Genomic DNA, 20,053 nt, shown 5'->3' on the forward strand with positions numbered 1-20,053 from the left:
AACAGCTCTTGAAAAGTAAGAAATATGCAATAATAAAGTACACATTATAAATAAAACTGCATTTTAAATATATATTCATATATTGGATGCACTATTTAGGAGAAAGCCTCATGTATGAACGTGAGCTTGGTCTTGGTGTACTTTGTCGTGTGTTTGCATTTGCTTCGTAGTAACTTCACTAATTTCTTTGGTCCACAGCAATATAAATTTATGTGATATCTATAAAAAGAAAGTGAAACTAAAAATATAATTTAAAAATGTCTCTTAATTAATAATTATTAAGACAATGGATGATATCTATAGGAATAAAATTTTTAATTCTTTTTAGTTATTTCAACATTATTAAATTCTTTGGGGGTTTGTACCTTTTAAAGAAAAAAGGAACCCTTATAAGATCACTTTGCTGTCCGTCCGTCCGTCTGTCTGTCTATCGGTCTGTCTGTCAAGAGCCTTTATATCAAGAATGCTCGGAAATATCGAGTACCATAATCTGCTTTCTGATGACGTTATCACGTAAAATTATCATTCGTAAACTTTACAGACAAACAGTTCTTTTTTTTTACTTGTCTTTTAAAAATAATTTATTTGTATTTATATAAAACAAACTTACCCAGGATATAAATGAGCCCAGTAACCAAAAACTCTATCCCAATGTGGTCTCCCACGTCTCACTCTGCATCCTAACAAAGGGTACTTCTTTGCTATTTCAAATTCACACTCAATATTCACCGATTTATTTACATTGTGACTTTCTCCAGAACTATTTCTTTTATTAACTGGTGTTAATAAACATTTTCTTTCATCAACTGAATAATTCTTCTCGAGTTCATCTCTATCAACTTTGATTTCACTTAAATTATCAATTATTGTTTCTCTATGAAGAATATTTCTTCTGTCTAAGAACTTTCCTTTATCATTATTAATAATGTTAATAATATTCCCATTATTCTTAAGTACGACTAAATGCGGTTTTTCTTGGTTTTCTTTTAAATTTTTGGTATTGTCATTAGAATTAGTGACGTAGAGTTCTATTTGTAACCTATCAAGTCGGTTATTGTTACGTAATTGTAAAATAGTGTCGGTTGCTAAACTAGCAATCCAGGTAAGTTCACTTTCATGTCTCACTATCCATATTAAATGGACTCTACCTGGCGAATTGTTTTTGGGATGCCTGTAATAAACAGTTTATTTTTAAAAATATTTGTAATGTTAGTTCAATATACGTGATAAACACCTAAAGCAACGTTATAGCACACTTATATTTTAAATAAACTAATAACTTTAATAATTCGGAGACATCGGCTGACCTTCGAAAACACAGTATCAAGGATACTAGAGGAAGGTCACGTAAAAACCTAAGGACCTCCCGGAGGGCATATACGAAGAGGTTGATGACAGTGGAAAAGGCGAAAGAGGTATGCACGTAGCGTTTGGCGCTCCGTTCTCTTTGACCACCCCGCTATACCCCCCAGATATAACGTGAAGTTAAGTTAAAATACAACTTACATTAACATATCCTTAAGTACAGTAACAAATGGTGTAATCCCGACTCCGGCAGCGACGCATATAGATATATCACACTGACTTATACCCTCCATTGGACTTGAAAATGGACCATCTATGAGAACACTGCAATTATCGTAAACTTTGTTTTAAAACGGCGACAATTAAAATTTATATACTTATAATAAAATCGTAACTGATCGGTGTCTATACATGGAAGATAAATCAGAAAAACTATATTTATTTCTTTTACAAATAAAGTGGATTTACCTAAGGTTATTTGCGCCTTTTTCTTTTATCGTCCGTTCTAATGCTTCTGTCCAGTCTCCTTTAACTTTTATCCATATGGTAAATTTTCTTTGGTTTTCTGTAGGAACCTGGAAATATTTTGTAAGAATACTCTTTAAGGCCGTTGTGGCGCAGGAGCATGTGTTACTGTAAACGCAATGGTTGTGGGTTCAAATCCTACTCAGGGGAAAGAATTATTTAATATTTATTTAGATAAGAGAGAGCGCGGCGTTGAACTTCATCTCTCAGCGCGAAATGCCTTGAAAACTCAGCGAGAAGTTGGGGACGGAGTATCATACACTACATTATCTCTACTTACCCTGCTATATGCATAAAATTTTACTTCTTGAAATAGACTTACAAAGGCATTTAGGAAATAGCTGCTTTTGCACTTGCGGTATTAAAACTTCACATTTAAAATTTAAAATTCTGAATTTGAAACTAAAATATATTTACCTCGACAACCGTAAAAGGATGCCACTCTATCACAGAAACGTCCAAACACTGCATCAGTATATACTGTCCCATCCTGCATATAAACTTTGGAGGAGCGCTCAGAGTCAGACTTATAGTTCGACCCGCCATGTGACTTATCTGAAGTTTAAATATATTTTAAGTATAATAAAAAAATCTCTTTCAGAAAGCAAAAGCATTAATAGTAATTAATCATACAAAAATAATAGTATACATTATAAATGATTTCATTTAAACTTTGGAATAAATTCATTAAAAAAAAACCTAAATTTAGGGATATATAGGGAAAAGAAATCATTGAAAATTATTTTTTCTCAGATATAGAACTAACACTGGAAGCCATGTGCTCCTTTAAAAAAGCTAACAGAATGTTTCAAAATACGTAAGTTTGTTTTAAATAATTAATTACTTCAGGTTTTGGTGGTTTTGTTAAAATCAAAGTAGGTACTGTAAAATATACCGATATTGTCATTTACATTTAGCTAATTCCTTGTTTCATCTAAATATCTGGTATAAAATGATATTTTTTTATACGAAAATAAATATTACTTACATATAAAATTAATATAGTACAAACATTCCTAACCGTTTAAGGATAAAAAGGATATTTTTGCGGACGCTACATAAGCGAATTATGCAAAGTTTAATCGGCTAGTGGACTTAATCGCACAACGTTGATTCCCTTTCGTTCTACCGTATAATTGAAATAATATAAAGTTTTAATTTGTAGGATCAAGGCTTTTCCATGGTTAATTGAAAATTATTTTTATATTTTATATTTATTTATTGGTATTATTAAATTGTACAGTTACAAATTAGTAGCAAAGTATGTTGACTGATTTTTATCATAAAATGGTTTATATTATTAAAATAAATATTAATATTAAAAAATATTGATTCTTCTGAATTTTGATAAAATTTTGAAGAAATTATATAATTATATAATAGTAAATCAATATGTATATGTATATATGCATCTTTTACCGTCTGAATATCAATTGAAATATAATGTTAGCCATTATCCGAAATATACTACACACACATAATACACTAAAAAAGCTTTTAAATATATCCAAATTTACTAAATATTAACTAAATATAAACTTACTTTCACTATATGAGCTCTCGCAAGATTCCGTGTAAATATCCTCCAAAGAAGATCCACAAAGAAACAGCTTAAAGGGAAGATCATCCACAGCCATGTCTAAAATTATAAAATATTTTTATTCAACAACCACTGTGACATAGATGTTATTATACACGAGGGCTGTTAGTTCAAATACGTAGCCGGTAATTTACAAAAAAGTATTTCCCATTCTCCGAAACTAAAAAAAATATTGAAATTAACGGTAAGTATAAGAAAAATATTCCGTTATAGTAAGAATTTAAAAGCTAGTTACTAGCTATTATGATAAAAAATATTTAGTAAATCTAGTAGCAGAATTGCAGATTTTACTGTGTTTACACAATACTAGACAGAGACTATAATTTTCCAGACAGTTGAAATTCAACGTTGTATACCAAAAATAAACACGAAAGAAAGAAATTATTCCAGATTTTCCAGAAGGAAATTGAACATGGGATATGCCTGAATTGAAACACACGCGATGCTTATAATCCAAATTTCACAATTACGAACGTTTAAGTATAATTTTAGTACATTTAGTATTCCATACTTTAGTTAGAAATGTAAGTTCCTAGTCCACTAGTCTAGCATAATATATATTTTTATTTTTCATTTTCCATATTATGCTGTATCCCGCATATACCAGAATAGCCAGAGACAAGCTAGGGTCAGAAACTCCATTCTTAAGTTCCTGCCTCAATTTGGGTTGTTATTACGTAACGGAGCACTTTGCAAAAGGGAAATAAAACTAAATAATTTCCTTGAATGAGAATTAAACCCACGACCATCGTGTTTGCAGTCAGATCGGCCTCAAAATAATTCATAGATATTAATCTCTATTAATTATAACTAGATATATAGCCTATACTCTATAGCATCTTGAATACCACGCATGATGAACCTAAAACAATGGTCATTGTACACCAGATAATGTCAAACGTTCATGACATTGTGAGATTGATGGACAATACAATCAGTATCGAAGGGCTTATCTAGGATTACTAGCTTAACTTACCTAGGAAGATATTTTAATACTATAGTAGTACGTGTTGCCTAACAAGACTTACAATTAAATAAAAGTAATTTCATTTATATAGAGCATTTAAATAAAAGTACGTATCTTAAATTGTTCAAATTCGTTAAATATTTTTTACGTAGAATTTTGATCTTTAAATAGGGAGAACTATTTATCCAATCATACAATACAATTTAATTCAGCTTTATTCCTCTATCTAATTTAGTGTCAAAACACTCATTTCTCAACATTCTGCTCGAATTCCAGACACTAAAACTTGGGTAACGAATGTCAGCGCCGCATTTAAAAAAAAAAGTAATAAATGAAGTGTCTTAAATGTAACGGTGTGTCTTAACACTACGTTTCCAGTTACATCACAGAAAACAGTCTGTACATGTGCTTATTAGACTCCCATTAGTGTCAAATCAATTGTTGAATCGTAATTCATATGTTAAACTCGATATAAAGCATTTAACAAAGGTCACAAAATATAAATTTGGTAGGCGCGTCTATGATGGACCATAAATTCTTTTATGAATGCTCGGACAGTTGCCGAATGAAAGGCGGGGTATCAATGAGATTTACATGATATGGGGAAGTGATTATAAATTGTATATTCAGGCTTCGAGATTATTTTTATTATTAATATGTTAAAAGAGTACTAAGAAAGGTGGTTGTAAGTTCAAAAGTCGGCGGAGATGCGGTCTGTCACCCAGTAGTGTCGCCATGCCTTACAATGAATGAAAAATGAAGAACCTAACGATTCGTTAATAGTAGATAAATAAATATTTTCGGGTAATAAAATACAAATAAAGTAAATTACTATTGAAAAGCAAAACAAAATCCTAATGAATGTAATTACAAAAAATATCAAAAGCAATTAAGAAGAAAATGGCAACAGATACAATAAGTACCTAATGACCGCCATAAATTCAACTTTCGTATTGTGAATATGAAATATAAGCACTCAACACCAGGACTCTATTAGTACGAAGTGGTCCATCTAAAACAATCGCTCACGTAGCACTCAATTAAGTCGCACTTAAGTGCCTCCTGATGGAGCCTGTCTACGTTTAAATTCATTTAGAAATTAGTCATGTAAGTAAAATGCCAAGTCTTAGCTATTAGATTTAATTAAATATTAAAAGCGTTAATACTATAAAAATATATGTATTCATTCTGGAAATAAATAATTTTCTTCTAAGTTAAAAACATAACTACATTTTAGAGCCTGTATAAATAAAAAGAGCCTTACCATAGATTGTATAGCAGCAAACTTTGGTAAACCAATTGTCATGTTTCGATCACTATCATTCAATGCAGGTAAAAAATATGTGTTTTCATTTAAAATTTCTGCTTTTAACACTCCACTGTAAGAAAACATGAATTAATAAGTAAAACAAAAATATTCTAAAAAAAAATAATATCGTCGACTGAAAACCTGTTAAAACCTATTTTTTGTTTTTTTAATAAATATGTACATTTTTATACAATAAGAAAGTATAAAAAAATACAAAATTAACCTTTATATTTTGTCTCATATAGTAGAGAATACAGATCAATTATCCAAATTGTAAAAACCTTGTAATGACATAGTTTTTTTTTATTAGAACTACTACCTACCTACTTTTTAATATTAGTTTATTTTAAGCCTTTTTTTTGTTTCTGAGAATTAGCTTAACTGGCTGTTTGCAGGTTTACACTCTAAGCCGACGATATGTACTCGTATATATTTAATTATAAATATCATACCTTAAAGGATGAATCATCAGCAATATCATAAAAGGTAGATAAAGTTGATGCGTGTACCAAAATGCATTATACACTTTACGCCTTACGCTCCTCGTGGACGTTAATCCCATACTAATTACTATAAGTAGCATTGATATACCAGTGACGCCTGCCAAACTCATTAAAAGGAAGAAAGGACTCTGAAATAATTATTAAATTAACCTTTTGATTATATTTCTCAGCACATGTGGAAATAATATTAGTTTGGATTTATTAATTAGGGCGGGGTAATAAATATTTAATTGTTCCATGAATGGCATTTGATCCCATAATCATTTTGTTAAATATATAATACTAAATGTCTTGATTTCCTAAAACAAAATAAGTCTTTATGAAATATTTTTTGAGACTTTTTGGGAAATTGGGAAGTTGTAAAAAAATTTAAGTATATTCGTAAGGGCGCATTTATGTACTACCGAGTCAATTTACACATACCAAAATTAAATATATTATGTACATATTAGCTAGCTATCTATACCATAAGTTACAATAGAATCGAAGTAATGAAACATATCTCAAAATGATATTTAGTAATATTCCAATATGCATGTATGAATAAGTATGGAAATTAAAAGTTCCCACAATAAGCGGATACGGTCTGTTGTGACTTGTGGGTTGTGGGAGCCCTATCAACTAGTATCAATTATTATTGATTGTGAGCAAATTTTTTGCTTTGGCATCTCCTACATCATGCGGGATGGTTAACTTAAAATTATTACGATCTCCAGTTAGGATGAAGATTATTTTTGACTAATCGGGGTGCTTACGAGTTCTAATCCCACCCGGAATCTCTATATTGGTTAAAAATTATAATATTTTTTATATTGTTTTCAGCTGTACGCTTTATTCCTAATAAAATATCCATTTTGGAGATCCAGGCGGAGTTCAACGCTCAACGCCGCGCTTTGTCCTGTAACGAGAACCCAACACGCAACCGTCGCTTTTACAGTCCTCAGTCGCTAACAATTTTATTCATTATTCAATTTACATAGCCATCATAATAAAAAACTCCTTTTACAACATTTTTAAGCAAACAATGTCTATTATAATAAAAACTAGAAAAAAAAAACAATTAAAAAAAAACTTCACATTCCCAGACAATTCCGCAAGAGATAATAGAAATAAATTACATTTATTTTTTAAACCCAGTTAATGGTACACTTAGCATAAAAGCTGGCGCGCGAGTGTCATAATGACGGAGTGCTACAATACACCACACCAGTAACCAGTATATGGAAAAAAAAAGTTTTACATTTATGTAACTCATATGTGATATGAAAGGCATTCAAAAGTGAGACTGCTTCGTTAATGAAATAAAAGAGTCTGCAGGATACCGTCGCGTCGACGGCAGTCACACGCGAGTACGGTACAGTGGGTCACAAGTACGCGTCTCGAGCTTTAACGGTTCAGGGCGCGAGTGTTATATATGACTGACATATGCGTTACGAATATTTTTTATCTGTTATATTTAAAGAAATAAAATTAAATTTATCTATGTAGTAATTATTTTAAAAATATATAACAATTTCAACTATGATCTTCACTTTAGCTTCAGTATCATTATCACGCTCTCTTTGTTTCTAAGCTTACATTCGAACTCATATTAAATAATACTTGTTGTTTCTCTCTGTATCTCACTGTATCTCCCGTATAAGCAAGGTAAACAGAAGAAAGACTTATCTCGACATTACGAAGAAATGATAATATTAAATATTTGATTTCCTCGAGTGGGAAACAAACCCGCAACCTGTTGCGTTTACACTCACAAGCTTCTTTCCCTGAGCTACAACTGGCCTCAATAACGAAATGAAATTGATAAAACCCATTTAGATACTTATATACGGAGGCTTAATATAATACATTACAGTATTTTCAGCACATAAATAACATAAATTTTACGTAAATTGGTAATATTTACTGCTTATCACCGCTGTGCAGCGATGAATAAATTGTAATGGCCGTGCAATGTATGGCATGAAATACAGACACCCATTAGCACTTATTCAATTATTTATTAAAGTAAACGCCTCCATTATGTACATTTTAATGGATGTTATGTTTATATAATATTTTACATGTGCTTTATTGTATTAAATATAAAATTGTCTTGGCCTGCTCTCCTTTAATAAATAAGTTAAAATATAAAAATCCTTTACATGATTGAGGCAGTCGTGGCGCAGAGGCACAAGGGTGTGACTGTAACGCGACGGTTTTGGGTTCGATCCCCATTCGAGGAAGTGAAATATTTATTTACGTTTATATTTCCATTTCTTCGCTCTGGTGTCGAAAAGCGCAGCGTTGAGTTCTGCCACTCAACACGCAATGCCTTCAAAATTCGGCTCAAAGTGGGAAACTGAGTGTCTTAACACTAGGTTCCCTCTACCTACCCTGCTATGTGCGGGATACAGCGTGAAGCGTTTTTTTTTTTACATAAATTTCAAATCCGTACTTCTAAGGATCCCCATTCACCTATAGCAGTACGAATTAAATACTAATTTAAAGATACGATTTTTAATATTATATCCTTTTTTTCTCTTTGTAACAATCGGCCAGCCAGGGGGTCTTTTCTGATACGTTTGAAACACCTGGAACGTTCGACAAGTGTTTGCCTACCCTTGACTTGTCTCGCATTAATTTCACAACCCTCCGTCATTTCAGATATGAAATCAGTCTGCATCTTTGTATGCAAAAACTTTTTAAATATTTAAAAGGCGTTTAGCATAATTTTCCCTTTCTATATTCACCGTCTACTACTAGTTTTGCAGACTTTGATAACGCATTTCGTGGACACCACTTCAATTTTTTTTTAAGTTTTAGTTTGCTTATAAGGATTTTTAATACACTCGAAATATGTACATAATAATTGTAATATAATATTATAAAATATAAATAATATATTTCTAAATATTTCAATAATATTCTATTGTTAAAGAAAGAAATAGTAAACACTACTTTAAAACCTATAAGAGGTTTAACGGATTCTGTTTCGTATTTTTCACAACTTCACACTTAGTTTGACAAGCTATTAAAAACTTACCTCGTTCTTGTATCTCGCCAAGTTGATTTCCACTATATCTTCGTCGTAGCTGCGCGAGAAATTCCACAAGTTCACGAAATGTGATACGGAATGTATTACTAAAAACAAATACAAAAGTTTAGGGAAACCCTAAAGATAAGACGCACTAATGCCTCGCTAGTGATATTTAACACCAAGATTATCTAATAGGAAAACGTAACATTTTTTTATAGACAGTTTTAATATTTTTTTAGCTTCACTCTGTATCCTATATGTAGCAGGGTACTTAGGGCATCTGCTGGTAAGACACTCCGATCCCCAAGCACCCTTGATTTTCAAGACATTGCAATTCTTGATTTTAAAGAGCATAAATCTGTAAGTTCATCATATAGCCATAGTTCAGTCGGAATATTCATGATGGTTATGGGCTGGACCCTCACTTAACAGAATGATAAAAAAGCTTCACGCTTTTCCTCTCATATAGCAGATTAGACAGAGGGAACCTAGTTTAAAATTTTCCGCCTAATTTTCGAGACCCCGCTTTCACTTAAATAGGAATTGAACCTAGAGGTTAGAATTATGTTATCATCATATTTTAAAAAAAATATCATATATTAAATTATTTCAAGTTTTTATCATCGGTCAGATATACTTTTCAATAAAGTCTTTGTAATGAACGGAAAGTAAGCACCTAAGCGATATATCACTAAATAAGACGGAAAGAACTACCACCCTCTTGCTTTATTATAAAAATAGATATAAAGCTATGCTATGCTGAATTTAACACAAATTATTAAGTAATGGGTAGAAAATAAAAAAATTAATTCGAATTTAAATACTAAATATGAATCAGTTCCAGTAGTTAATAAATTATTTACTCTGTGATTTATACGCTTGATATTCTTAATTTTATATGCTACAAGCACGCGAACGTGCAAACCAACATTGATCGACATCAGGCTCCATTACATAAATTTAAATGAGCAAATATTTTTTATTTGTTTCCCTTTTAAATGTTTTTTTTTTTTTTCAATTTGTGTTTGTTCTTTTTTTCAATTTGTGTTTGTTTTTTTTTTCAATTCTAATGTGTCTAATGGTAGTCGTCCACTATGCAAAAGGATAAAACTTACAAGTGACTTAACTCGTTGCGTGTAGACTATATATTGCAATTTTATTGAAACACTACATGTTATACAATAAAGTAGTAATCTCATAAAGTAAAGTAGACCTATAAACAATATGTAAGTACTTAAAGTATCTGTTTGCAACTTGTTTCTGTTTTTGCAACTTGGTAATGGACAGCCATTACTTTCAAATGTTTAAATTCAAACTTAACCTACAACTACCACTATAGACATCTCAACTTTTCTCAAGCAGAAGAAATAGAAAAAAAAAGAATTGTTTTGTTTTCTGGGCTAATCGTGCGTTGATCTTACGCACTACGCTTGCAGTCTAGAAGTTAGAATGGTGTCGTAGTCATTAGCCTTTGTCTGAAGAACATAATGGCGCGCAAGGGGCGTTTAGGCGTATAAGCGATTTAAAACTCCTTTGTAAGTTAGAACTGTTGCTAATTTTAACCACTTCACCCGAATTAATGGTCCGTCTCAAGAGCGAGAGGGAAAGGAATCTTACGACAATACCATGAGAAAACTACGTAAATAATTGCGACTATAACTTATAGATGATTCCAAAAATTAAAATAAAATCAGCTTCATGCTGTATCCCACGCAGCAGGGTAGGCAGAGGGAACCTTATGTTAAGACACTCCTTTCCCCACTTTCCGCCGAATTCTGGAGGCATTTCGTGTTGAGTGGTGAACTCAACGCCGCGCCTTACCTCAACCCCAGAGCGAAGAGATAAATTTAAATATAATAAATATTTCATTATAGAAGATGATAATTTTTAAAATGAATAGTTAACACATAAATGTATTAATAACACCTAATATTAAGTTTAAATGTAATTAAAAATACATACCACCGAATAAGACGAGAGTTATGGCCACAGTCATATGGAAGCTTTTTGCACTTTCTAGCCAAAAGAAAAATAATCCTGGGCACAGTTTGGATAGAATCCTATAGAGCAATTGGTTTAGTTTTTTACATAACGGAAGTAGGACTAGAGCACAACAGAGGTTGAGGACCGTTGCTGTGCCGCGAGACACGCATAGTCCTAACTGCAAAATAAAAAACGTATAAATATTGATAATATATTTTTTTAGCTTAGGCAGAGGGAACCTGGGAACCTAGTGTTAATGTACGCCGTTTTCATTAACACATTTCCGTTCTCCACTTTCCGCTGAATTCTAAATTCTATTGAGTGGCGGAATTCAAAGTTGTGCTTTGCGTCGCTACCAGAGCGAGGAAATGCTAGGAATCGAACCCACAACTTGTCGCGCTTATATTCGCACGCTTGTGGCCCCGTGCCACGACTGGAAAAAAAACATTATAGTAATATTTTTTTTAATTTAAAGTAAGATAATAAATATAGATTTTATAATAAAAACTTACCCCTAACATTCGCCTTAAATAGAAGAATTGGCGGCCGTTTAAATAAAATGTAAAAGATTTGTAAAAAAGATAAATAACTAATGAGATCCATAGTACCTGAAACAAGAAAGTATATTAACAATATATATTATAAAAACAGTATAGAGACAAATTCATTATGAAAATAACATTTATGATCTAATAATAACGATTGTTTTATAAATAGACAATCCAAAGCTGAATTACGCTCAACTTTCTTAACTCAATGATTATTATCATTACCTATACGGAGAAATTTATTTTAAAAAATATTTCTATTATCGTAGCGCAGCTACACAGAGTCTGGCTGTAAGGCGACAGTTGTCTGTTCGTTCTCACTCGGGGGTACGAATTATTTCCAAAGACAAAGCTGAGCATTAAGTTCTGCAATGTCTCGAAAATTTTGAGGAAAGTGGGAAACGGAGTGTCTTAGCACTAGGTTCCGTCTGCTTATCCTACTTTACTATATCCATATAATTTTTATAATTTATAGGCAGGTACTTATAATTATTTCTAAACGTAATTATTTTCCTTAACTAATTACAATTACAATATGTGACATCAGTCTTAGAGATTGTGCTCTTTCTTTTCTATTACATACTTTTATTTGATACGTGACTAATATTCGTATTCACTACTAATGATTTAATAATTACTAATAATGAATCTGATATCCAACAATAGGTTTCGACGTCATTATGACTAAATTTGTTTATAGCTCAAGTCTAAACGCTGTCACTGGGACATCCGACAAAATGCTTGGCTTGTGACTCACATTCTTGCAAATCATTTTATCAAGCCGTCACCGGCCACGTTGGTTTGCAAGTTTGATGGATGTATGTATATACTATATCCATATCCTATCCTATCCTATCCTATCCTATTCCTATATCTTATAAAACAAAGTCGCTTTTCGTGTCTGTCTGTTGTTTCTAACTCTTCTTCTTCTAAACCACCCAACGGATTTTTATGCGGTTTTCACCATTAGGTCGAGTATTTTTCGTAGAAGGTTTATATATAGTTTATTATTTATACATTCTTATGCAAATTAACATAAATACGATAAAAGTAGTAGTAGTGTATAAAGTCCTACCCGTTGAGACACTTTCGCGCATGCGCTGCTTTAATGGTAAGTGCTACATGAAAATAATGTACTGGAGTATTATGCGTCTTAATAAGATCTACAAAAAAGTCCGCGAGAGCATATTCGTATCTTTTAAGAATAACGTGTAGTGATCATATTTCTGTCTAAAAATAATAATTTATATATATTTTTTATTGCGAGCGATATTTTTCCATAATGGTATTAATCCTTATCCTTTAAATTACTTTATTAAATTTCTACGTTAAACGAAGATAAAATTTGCTTTTTACATTATTTCGAAATTGCGAATAGTTTTACATAAAAACGCATTTAATTGTTGACACATCCCGCCGTTGACACATCAGCTGTATGTTACTGAAGTTTCACTTATCCCTTACTCTCAGCATATAAATAAGTATATTAGTTACGTTGGTCATTTAATGTAGACCAAAACTGTCTTTTACTGTTTTTCATTTTAATAAGTACTTTAGAAGTTGTTACAATATCAAAAAATCCTTGCTGCGAAACGGCTCGCCACTCGCCATGTGTCCGCCGCGCCCGCCTGGCTTACAAGCATCGGTGGTTCAGTGGTAGAATGCTCGCCGGCCACGCGGGCGGCCCGGGTTCGATTCCCGGCCGATGCATTCTATTTAATTTTCCTCACAGGCAGCCACGTAGTGTTCGCTTTTCATCAGGGACAGAATACCCTCTTCAGAATTAACCACAAGCTCGAAAAAAAAACCCGCCTGTCTCTATAGCAACGAAGATTTAGATGCGTTTGCACGTATTGGATAATTCGAGTGGAATGTATTATTTCAGCGCGATATATTTGATTTCATATTTTTTTTTGTACAAACATACATTATATGAATAATCCAGTAGTAAAAGCGGGCGAAGCCGCAAGAGGGTCGCTAGTCTATATTATAAATTCGAAAGTAACTCTGTCTGTCTGTCTGTCTTTTACGCAATCAGGGCCAAATCGCTAATTTAATTGTGATAAAATACTCATATAAACATACTTGAGGGTCTCGGGATGAACATAGGATACTTTTTTCTCATATTTGTAATATTTTCGATATATACCAATATATTAAAATACTTATTAATTTGACATGCAATTTATTCCGCAATGTTAATAACAACCGTTGCTATGCGCTATGCAAAGTTTGTTGGAAAACGTCACCCAAAATGAGCTTGCTTAACGCATCTCTCTATTGAAAACTGAAAATAATTTATTAAATATATTTAATAAACATTCGTATGGTTCAAGCGGGCATAGCCGCGTTCGGGTCCACTAGTACTGAATAAAATTCACTTAGCAACGATATTGCGAATAATTGTTTAACATTACAAGATAAAACAAAGTATTTTAAGAATTGGTCTGGAAAATAAAATTTTATTTATTTTAAACAGTTTATTTACATATTCATAGTATATATTGTAAATAGTTCAGCCTTCAACTAAGCATTAGTTTAGAACATATGGAAAACTAAATAGGAGTGCATTGGTTTCACCGTTGTTTATTTACTTCGGGTGTAGGTAAATTATGTAAGGTGTCAGATTTAGAACAGCGTAAAATAGAACATTTTGCACTCCTTTAGAGAACATTATGCCGATGTATATTTATAGTTGCTGTGACGCTGTTTAAAAGTCCTGACCTGACTGCCATAGGTAGTGGGTTCGATCCTTATTAGAGTAAATATCCAAAAAAATATTTTCTTTTTCCCAGTCTGTAAGTTTAGTTGGTCAGTGCGCGTGCAAATCCCGCTACGTTCAAATTTGTTATATGTTTTCTAAGAAGTATTCTTCTTTTCTAACTGTCGAATACTTAATACTTTAAATATGTACAAATTATTCTGTGTATAAAAATCGCTTCGCAAAAAAACTATATTAAGAAAAACAAATTTTAAACGAGATATTTACTTCTCATTTCCACACAATTGAAATGATGAAAAAGACAAGGACATACATAATTCAACACTACACCATTGGTCAAAAGAAGTAAGCTGCATTTCCTGACGTAGACAAAACACATAGGACGAACCAGTTTCTTAAAGACAGTTTTCATTTAGATATCAAATCTCAAAAAGGACACAACTCCTAGCAAACGCTACGACATGCGTCGGAAGTTTAACTGGCACAGCTAGCCACTTCAGTGCAGACGCTATTCAAATCTTATGCGTAACGACAGCAGGCATACAACGCTTTGACAGCCCTCCTCCATTGAACATCTGAATGGAACCGATGACAGCCAGCTGGAGTGTGGTCTCGCATTAATTAATACATGTCGATGTCATTATCAAATTTCGATTAGGATCTGTGCGTGAAGCAGCTTCCGTGCGTGTGATCTTATGGTAATCGTACTCTCTGTTAAATGATTTATCTGAACATTATTTACAATAACAATGATTAATAATTAGTGTAGGTGTAAAAGAACAAAAAAGTTAAAGGAAGCTTAGCAAAGATTTAAACTGAAATATCATTCAGGAAGTGTTTTTTTAAAAAAAACTTGGGGAAAGTTTTTTAGCATAGTATAGAATAGAGCGGAGTGAAGATCCACCATGTAACTTCCAAATTGTGTAGTGGAGAACGGTCGCATATCAAATTTTGTCTTTTCTAATATTTCGGAGGAAAATAAAAGATCTTGTCAAATTATTTGCATCAAATTCAAGAAAATTCCAAATCAGAATCAATTTTTGAAATCAAATTTAAAAAATAAAATATTTCAAATATAGAATAGAAATATTGTATCAGTTACACAACATCATAGGAACTTCTGCAGTACAATGATAACGAGAGTCACATCTAGGTAACGGCTGAAATGATTGCCAATTAGCTGAGTAATCAAATAGTATTCAAGAGGCAGTGTACTTTTCAATACCGTTTCAATTACACGTTTTATCTTATGGATTTAACTATAATTAAGTTACTTCTACTGTACCTACTATAAGTCTAATCTTATTTATTCGTGCTTTTTTCTAATAATACTAATTAAGATTTGATGCCATTAGAGAAAAAATAGAGATTGCTTAAATATAATTTTGATGATTGAGTGATATTATTAGACTTGCATTTTAATCGGTGGGTATTTAAATTAATTCCATTAAATGTTCTTTTTATTTTTAGCTTTCTTTTTAGAGTACAGTACCTTTTAAGAAAAAAAGGAATCCTTATAAAATTACTTTATTGTCAGTACAACTATAAAAAAATAATTTGAGGACAAACGGCTGTCTGTTTGTCAAGAGATTTTATCTCAGGAACGCTCGGAAATATCCTATTTAAATTCAAACCATATACTCAGATCTACGAACCCATTCGGAAAAAAACGCGTATTTCGACGCTATAAAGGGAATCAAACTTCCTAAGGTACTTCCGGTTAACCTAGAATTATGAAATTTAGCAGCTAGCATCTAGAGATAGTACTAGTTCAGGAAAAAATCTGAAAAATAAACATTTGTGGTTAAATTCTACAAAATAAAAGCCTTAAAAGGGGGCAAATTTTAGTATTAAAGCCACTAGTTCAAGTGAGGTATCAGATGAAAGGCTAAGCTAAGCCTGAATTTTAGAAAAAGCTTGAGACTTCCAATATTTGTACCAAACCCTTGGTGAGCGAGTCCGACTCTCGCTTGTCCCTTTTTTTGTTATTGGCTAGAGAGATTATAGTACCAAAAAATTTGTCCTAACAAATTAAAAAAGAAAATTTACACGAACATGTTTGTTCAAAACAAAAGTCCAGACCCCCCCGAAGAAAATATATTTAGATACGCCCCTGTCTAAATATGAATTTTAAGAAAATTTATTTTAAAAATAATAATAATAATATATGTTTTTTTAAGACACGAACACGTTGACTTCGCAGATTTACGTTAACAATAGTGTCCTACTAAAATATATTATCGTCTAATATTCATCCGCTAATTAATTATTCAAGTAATCTACACTGGTAACTGTGTAAATGTTTGCTTTGGGCCTACGTAAAGCACGTATATCCAATTATAATTATTTTAGCAAAGCAATACATCATAGCGATAATGCTGATAACATATTCTTATTAATTTTACTCGTATTAGTCCTCGATTTTAGGATATATCTATCCTACTCTTTTTTCTAGAAAGCCTATTAAAATATTTTAAAACTTAGGTGGATTATACCTTAACCTTTATTTCACAAGGCAACTTAGACGTTCCTCTGGTTCCTTTTGTAAAGAATGCAATAAAAGTGATTCACGATTTGCGATTAGCGTTGAGGCTGGTAACGTTAACCGAGCTTAAGATACATTGCTGCATTTTAGTAAAATGAATATTCAGATTTACTGAACATGACGTAATGTATTTGTAATTTATATAACTATTGTCGGTTAGTACACAGTTGACATCATCAAATATTTCTTGGAAAGGCAGCAAGGAACGTGCAAAATTTGTGATATTATAAGGATATTTAAAAAATAAAAATCTAAAACACTTAACTTTCTTTTTTTACTCAAAAAAGTGTAGAAGTGTGTAAAGTGTAATTTTAAGAGTGAGCAAAAAAAACAAGTAAAGTCTTTCTTTTGTTTGTACGGCCTAAAAAGTAAAATTGGTGCGCTTCTACTCCTTCAGTGAAACAATTTAAGCCTTTCAGGTCACGGCAAACAAGTTTTTTTTGTAGGTATACGAAATGTTAGAAAATTTTCTAAACTACTTTTTGGTTTTTTTTATAATGTGCCTAATTAAATGTTAAATTAAATAATAAATTCAAACAGTATTACTGTTAAAAGTACTCACCAAATAGATGCGCCTTCTTAAAAATGCACAAAAGCCACATATGTAACGCGACATATTATTAAACATATAAAATAAACACATTAATTACAAGACGTATCCATTGAAATAAAATATTTAAGTCATTTTAAAAATCATATACTTCCAATATTCATTTTTAGAAATTTTGCCGCCTTTTTAATATTTTTTTTTTATTCACGACAAAATTTTGAAGTAAGACAAACTTCCATTCCACCCATAGCGTGTGTGAGCGAGTGTGGTGTGCGACTGCCGCTGCCCGTTGTGCCGCGTCCGAGTGCGGGAGGAATAAGCCGAGATTTGACAGGTCATCGCTTCACTCCCTGCTATAGTCCAGCTGTTTACTAAGAGCTGAAAAACCTGTTCCACAACTCCCTGTAGGGCTATGTAAATCAAATACACATTCATTTATTATTCTCATGCTTCTATAGTATTATAGTAGTAAATATAATTAAGCTAATTTATAAATGTACTAGTCGTTATTTGTTAAAATTAGATAAAACTTTTTAACATTTACAATTTGTCAACTTTTCCCTAAAAAAAGTTTTTTCAAACGTACAAACAATAAAGCAATTTTTTTTTTTGCCATTTCATTACAATCTTCCTATAGTAAAAATGATTCATAGATATTTTATAGAAGTCACTACAATCTATTTATATAACATTGTATACTATATTTACATTACTGTTGTAGCAACAGTGTGGGCCGCTGTTTACGAGAACTTCAATGATTTCTGAAAAGCTTAATTTCTAGAATTATTATCTATCTTCATTGTTATTTAAGCGGTAAAATAAAGTTTTAGACTATTTTTTTCTTTGTAAATAGTTATAGGTGCAATAAGTTTTGCAAGAGTATCGCAATAGGCTCAAGGTAAACTTACAATGTCTAAATTATTTAAAAACATAAGCAAATAAAAATGTATATACCATGAAATTTGCAAACTTGAATTAAACTAGCATAGCAACTTCTATATCTGCAAAAAAATCAATTTATAAAATAAATTTAGACTAAGCAAATTTAACATTTAATATCAAACTCGAAAAATATGAGCCTATCAAAAATATATTAAACTGAGATCCCAGGGTATTATATCAAATTAGGAAAGCTAAAATTTTGAGGATTATTGTATATAGTCTAATATGTAGTTAAGACGGTATGCGTACTTACTAAATCCACGCTCACCTACGTTAAAGTAGTAACACTCGTAATTAAATGTTTTTAAGAAAAATATATAACATTATATTTATTTACCTTTACTTTATTTACACTTTATGTGAGTCTTTACTCCCGCCAGTCATCCTAAAAGTTGTTTAAAATTAAAGCAAATAAATCTCCTGGCGCTAGTTTATGGGCGAAAGTTTGAGAATCCCCTGGCCCTAGTTGATAGGAAACGACGCGACGAGGCCAAAGAAATGTGAAAGAACAGTAGCGTTTGTCGATCTCTCTGACTCTATTCCTCTGAGGTAAAAAAAAGATAACGATAAAGCGTGAACTTAAACAAGAGAGAATAATTTTTTGCAGTCCTTAGTCAAAATCTTTTTATTGTTAACTAGCTTTTTCATCAATTTAAAGAATTTTTACATTTTGTAATATGATACTCAAGAATTTGAGTCAATTAACATATTTGCTCTCCCCCTGAGATTTTTAGTAAAAGTATTATTGTTTCAGTCTACGCCAGTTTCCCAGGATAGTTGTGGTGAACGGGCAGAAGCGTGCGACTGTTATCACGACCTTTTGTGGGTTCGATTGCCACTCGAGGAAACAAAATATTCAACATTTTTATTTCCTGGCTCTGGTAAAGCGCGCCGGTAAATTTCAACACTCAACACGCAATGCCTCCAGAATTCGCCGGAAACTGTAAATAGAGTGAGAGGATTAACACTAAGTTTCCAGGTTCTCTCTGCCTATGCCTATGCCTGCCTATACTACTCGTATAGTAGACAGAGCGGTAATAAAAGTTTAAACTTTTGTTTCGTAAATATGTTTAAAGTACGATTACACTTTTTTTACTATTTTATTAAAGTGTAGACTATAGATCATCTGGTTTTGTTAAACGGTTTTATATATTCTATATCATTCATATTAGATTTATAATAGTCTGAGATTTAATAATAAATATATAGTTTTTGAGAAAGACAGAGACGAAAGACATGCATTTTAGTCTTTAATACACTAAAGTTCATCAAAATCCTATCGAGATTAGCAAATAAATTTAAATGATAATTAAAATATTATTCGTTGTAATGAAATATCATCTCGTTTTTTATTTTTTTATTTTATTTAAGCTATTAAAAAAAAATACGAAAATAAATAAAATTTTAGAAAACTAGAACCAAGAGTAAACCCACTCCATTCTTCTTAATAAAAGTAACGTTAAGGCGATTGAATGTGTTTTGTTTTATTAAAATAATTTATCTTATCTCTTAAAATTACGAACTGTAGTTGTGTA

General features: G+C 31.7%; 1 protein-coding gene across 1 annotated transcript; it reads right to left on the reverse strand.

The window, feature by feature from the left end:
* Positions 1 to 61: 61 nt before the first annotated feature.
* On the reverse strand, positions 62 to 17,897 carry LOC146527853 (NADPH oxidase 4-like). The gene is made up of 12 exons (XM_085204372.1): positions 17,589 to 17,897; positions 11,724 to 11,819; positions 11,191 to 11,389; positions 9,235 to 9,332; positions 6,159 to 6,337; positions 5,662 to 5,776; positions 3,374 to 3,469; positions 2,248 to 2,385; positions 1,774 to 1,880; positions 1,507 to 1,629; positions 611 to 1,171; positions 62 to 219 (listed from the first exon to the last, which is right to left on the reverse strand). Exons 1-12 carry the CDS (start codon positions 17,667 to 17,669, stop codon positions 96 to 98), a joined length of 1,917 nt encoding a protein of 638 aa, XP_085060498.1. The 5' UTR covers positions 17,670 to 17,897; the 3' UTR covers positions 62 to 95.
* Between the last annotated feature and the right edge of the window lie 2,156 nt (positions 17,898 to 20,053).

This window comes from Heliconius melpomene, chromosome 20, assembly GCF_056956725.1.
Source record: "Heliconius melpomene rosina isolate 202511_hmr_F chromosome 20, ASM5695672v1, whole genome shotgun sequence".
In the NCBI taxonomy this organism is placed as follows: Eukaryota; Metazoa; Arthropoda; class Insecta; order Lepidoptera; family Nymphalidae; genus Heliconius; species Heliconius melpomene.

Bases quoted from the DNA above. Each gene is read 5' to 3' on its own strand.
- LOC146527853 (XM_085204372.1), bottom strand. From the start codon at position 17,669: ATGTGTTTATTTTATATGTTTAATAATATGTCGCGTTACATATGTGGC. The intron at 3,470-5,661 runs GTAAGGCTCTTT...TTATAATTTTAG, and splicing joins TTGCTGCTATACAATCTATG to ACATGGCTGTGGATGATCTT. The intron at 1,630-1,773 runs GTAAATCCACTT...CGATAATTGCAG, and splicing joins AAAGGCGCAAATAACCTTAG to TGTTCTCATAGATGGTCCAT.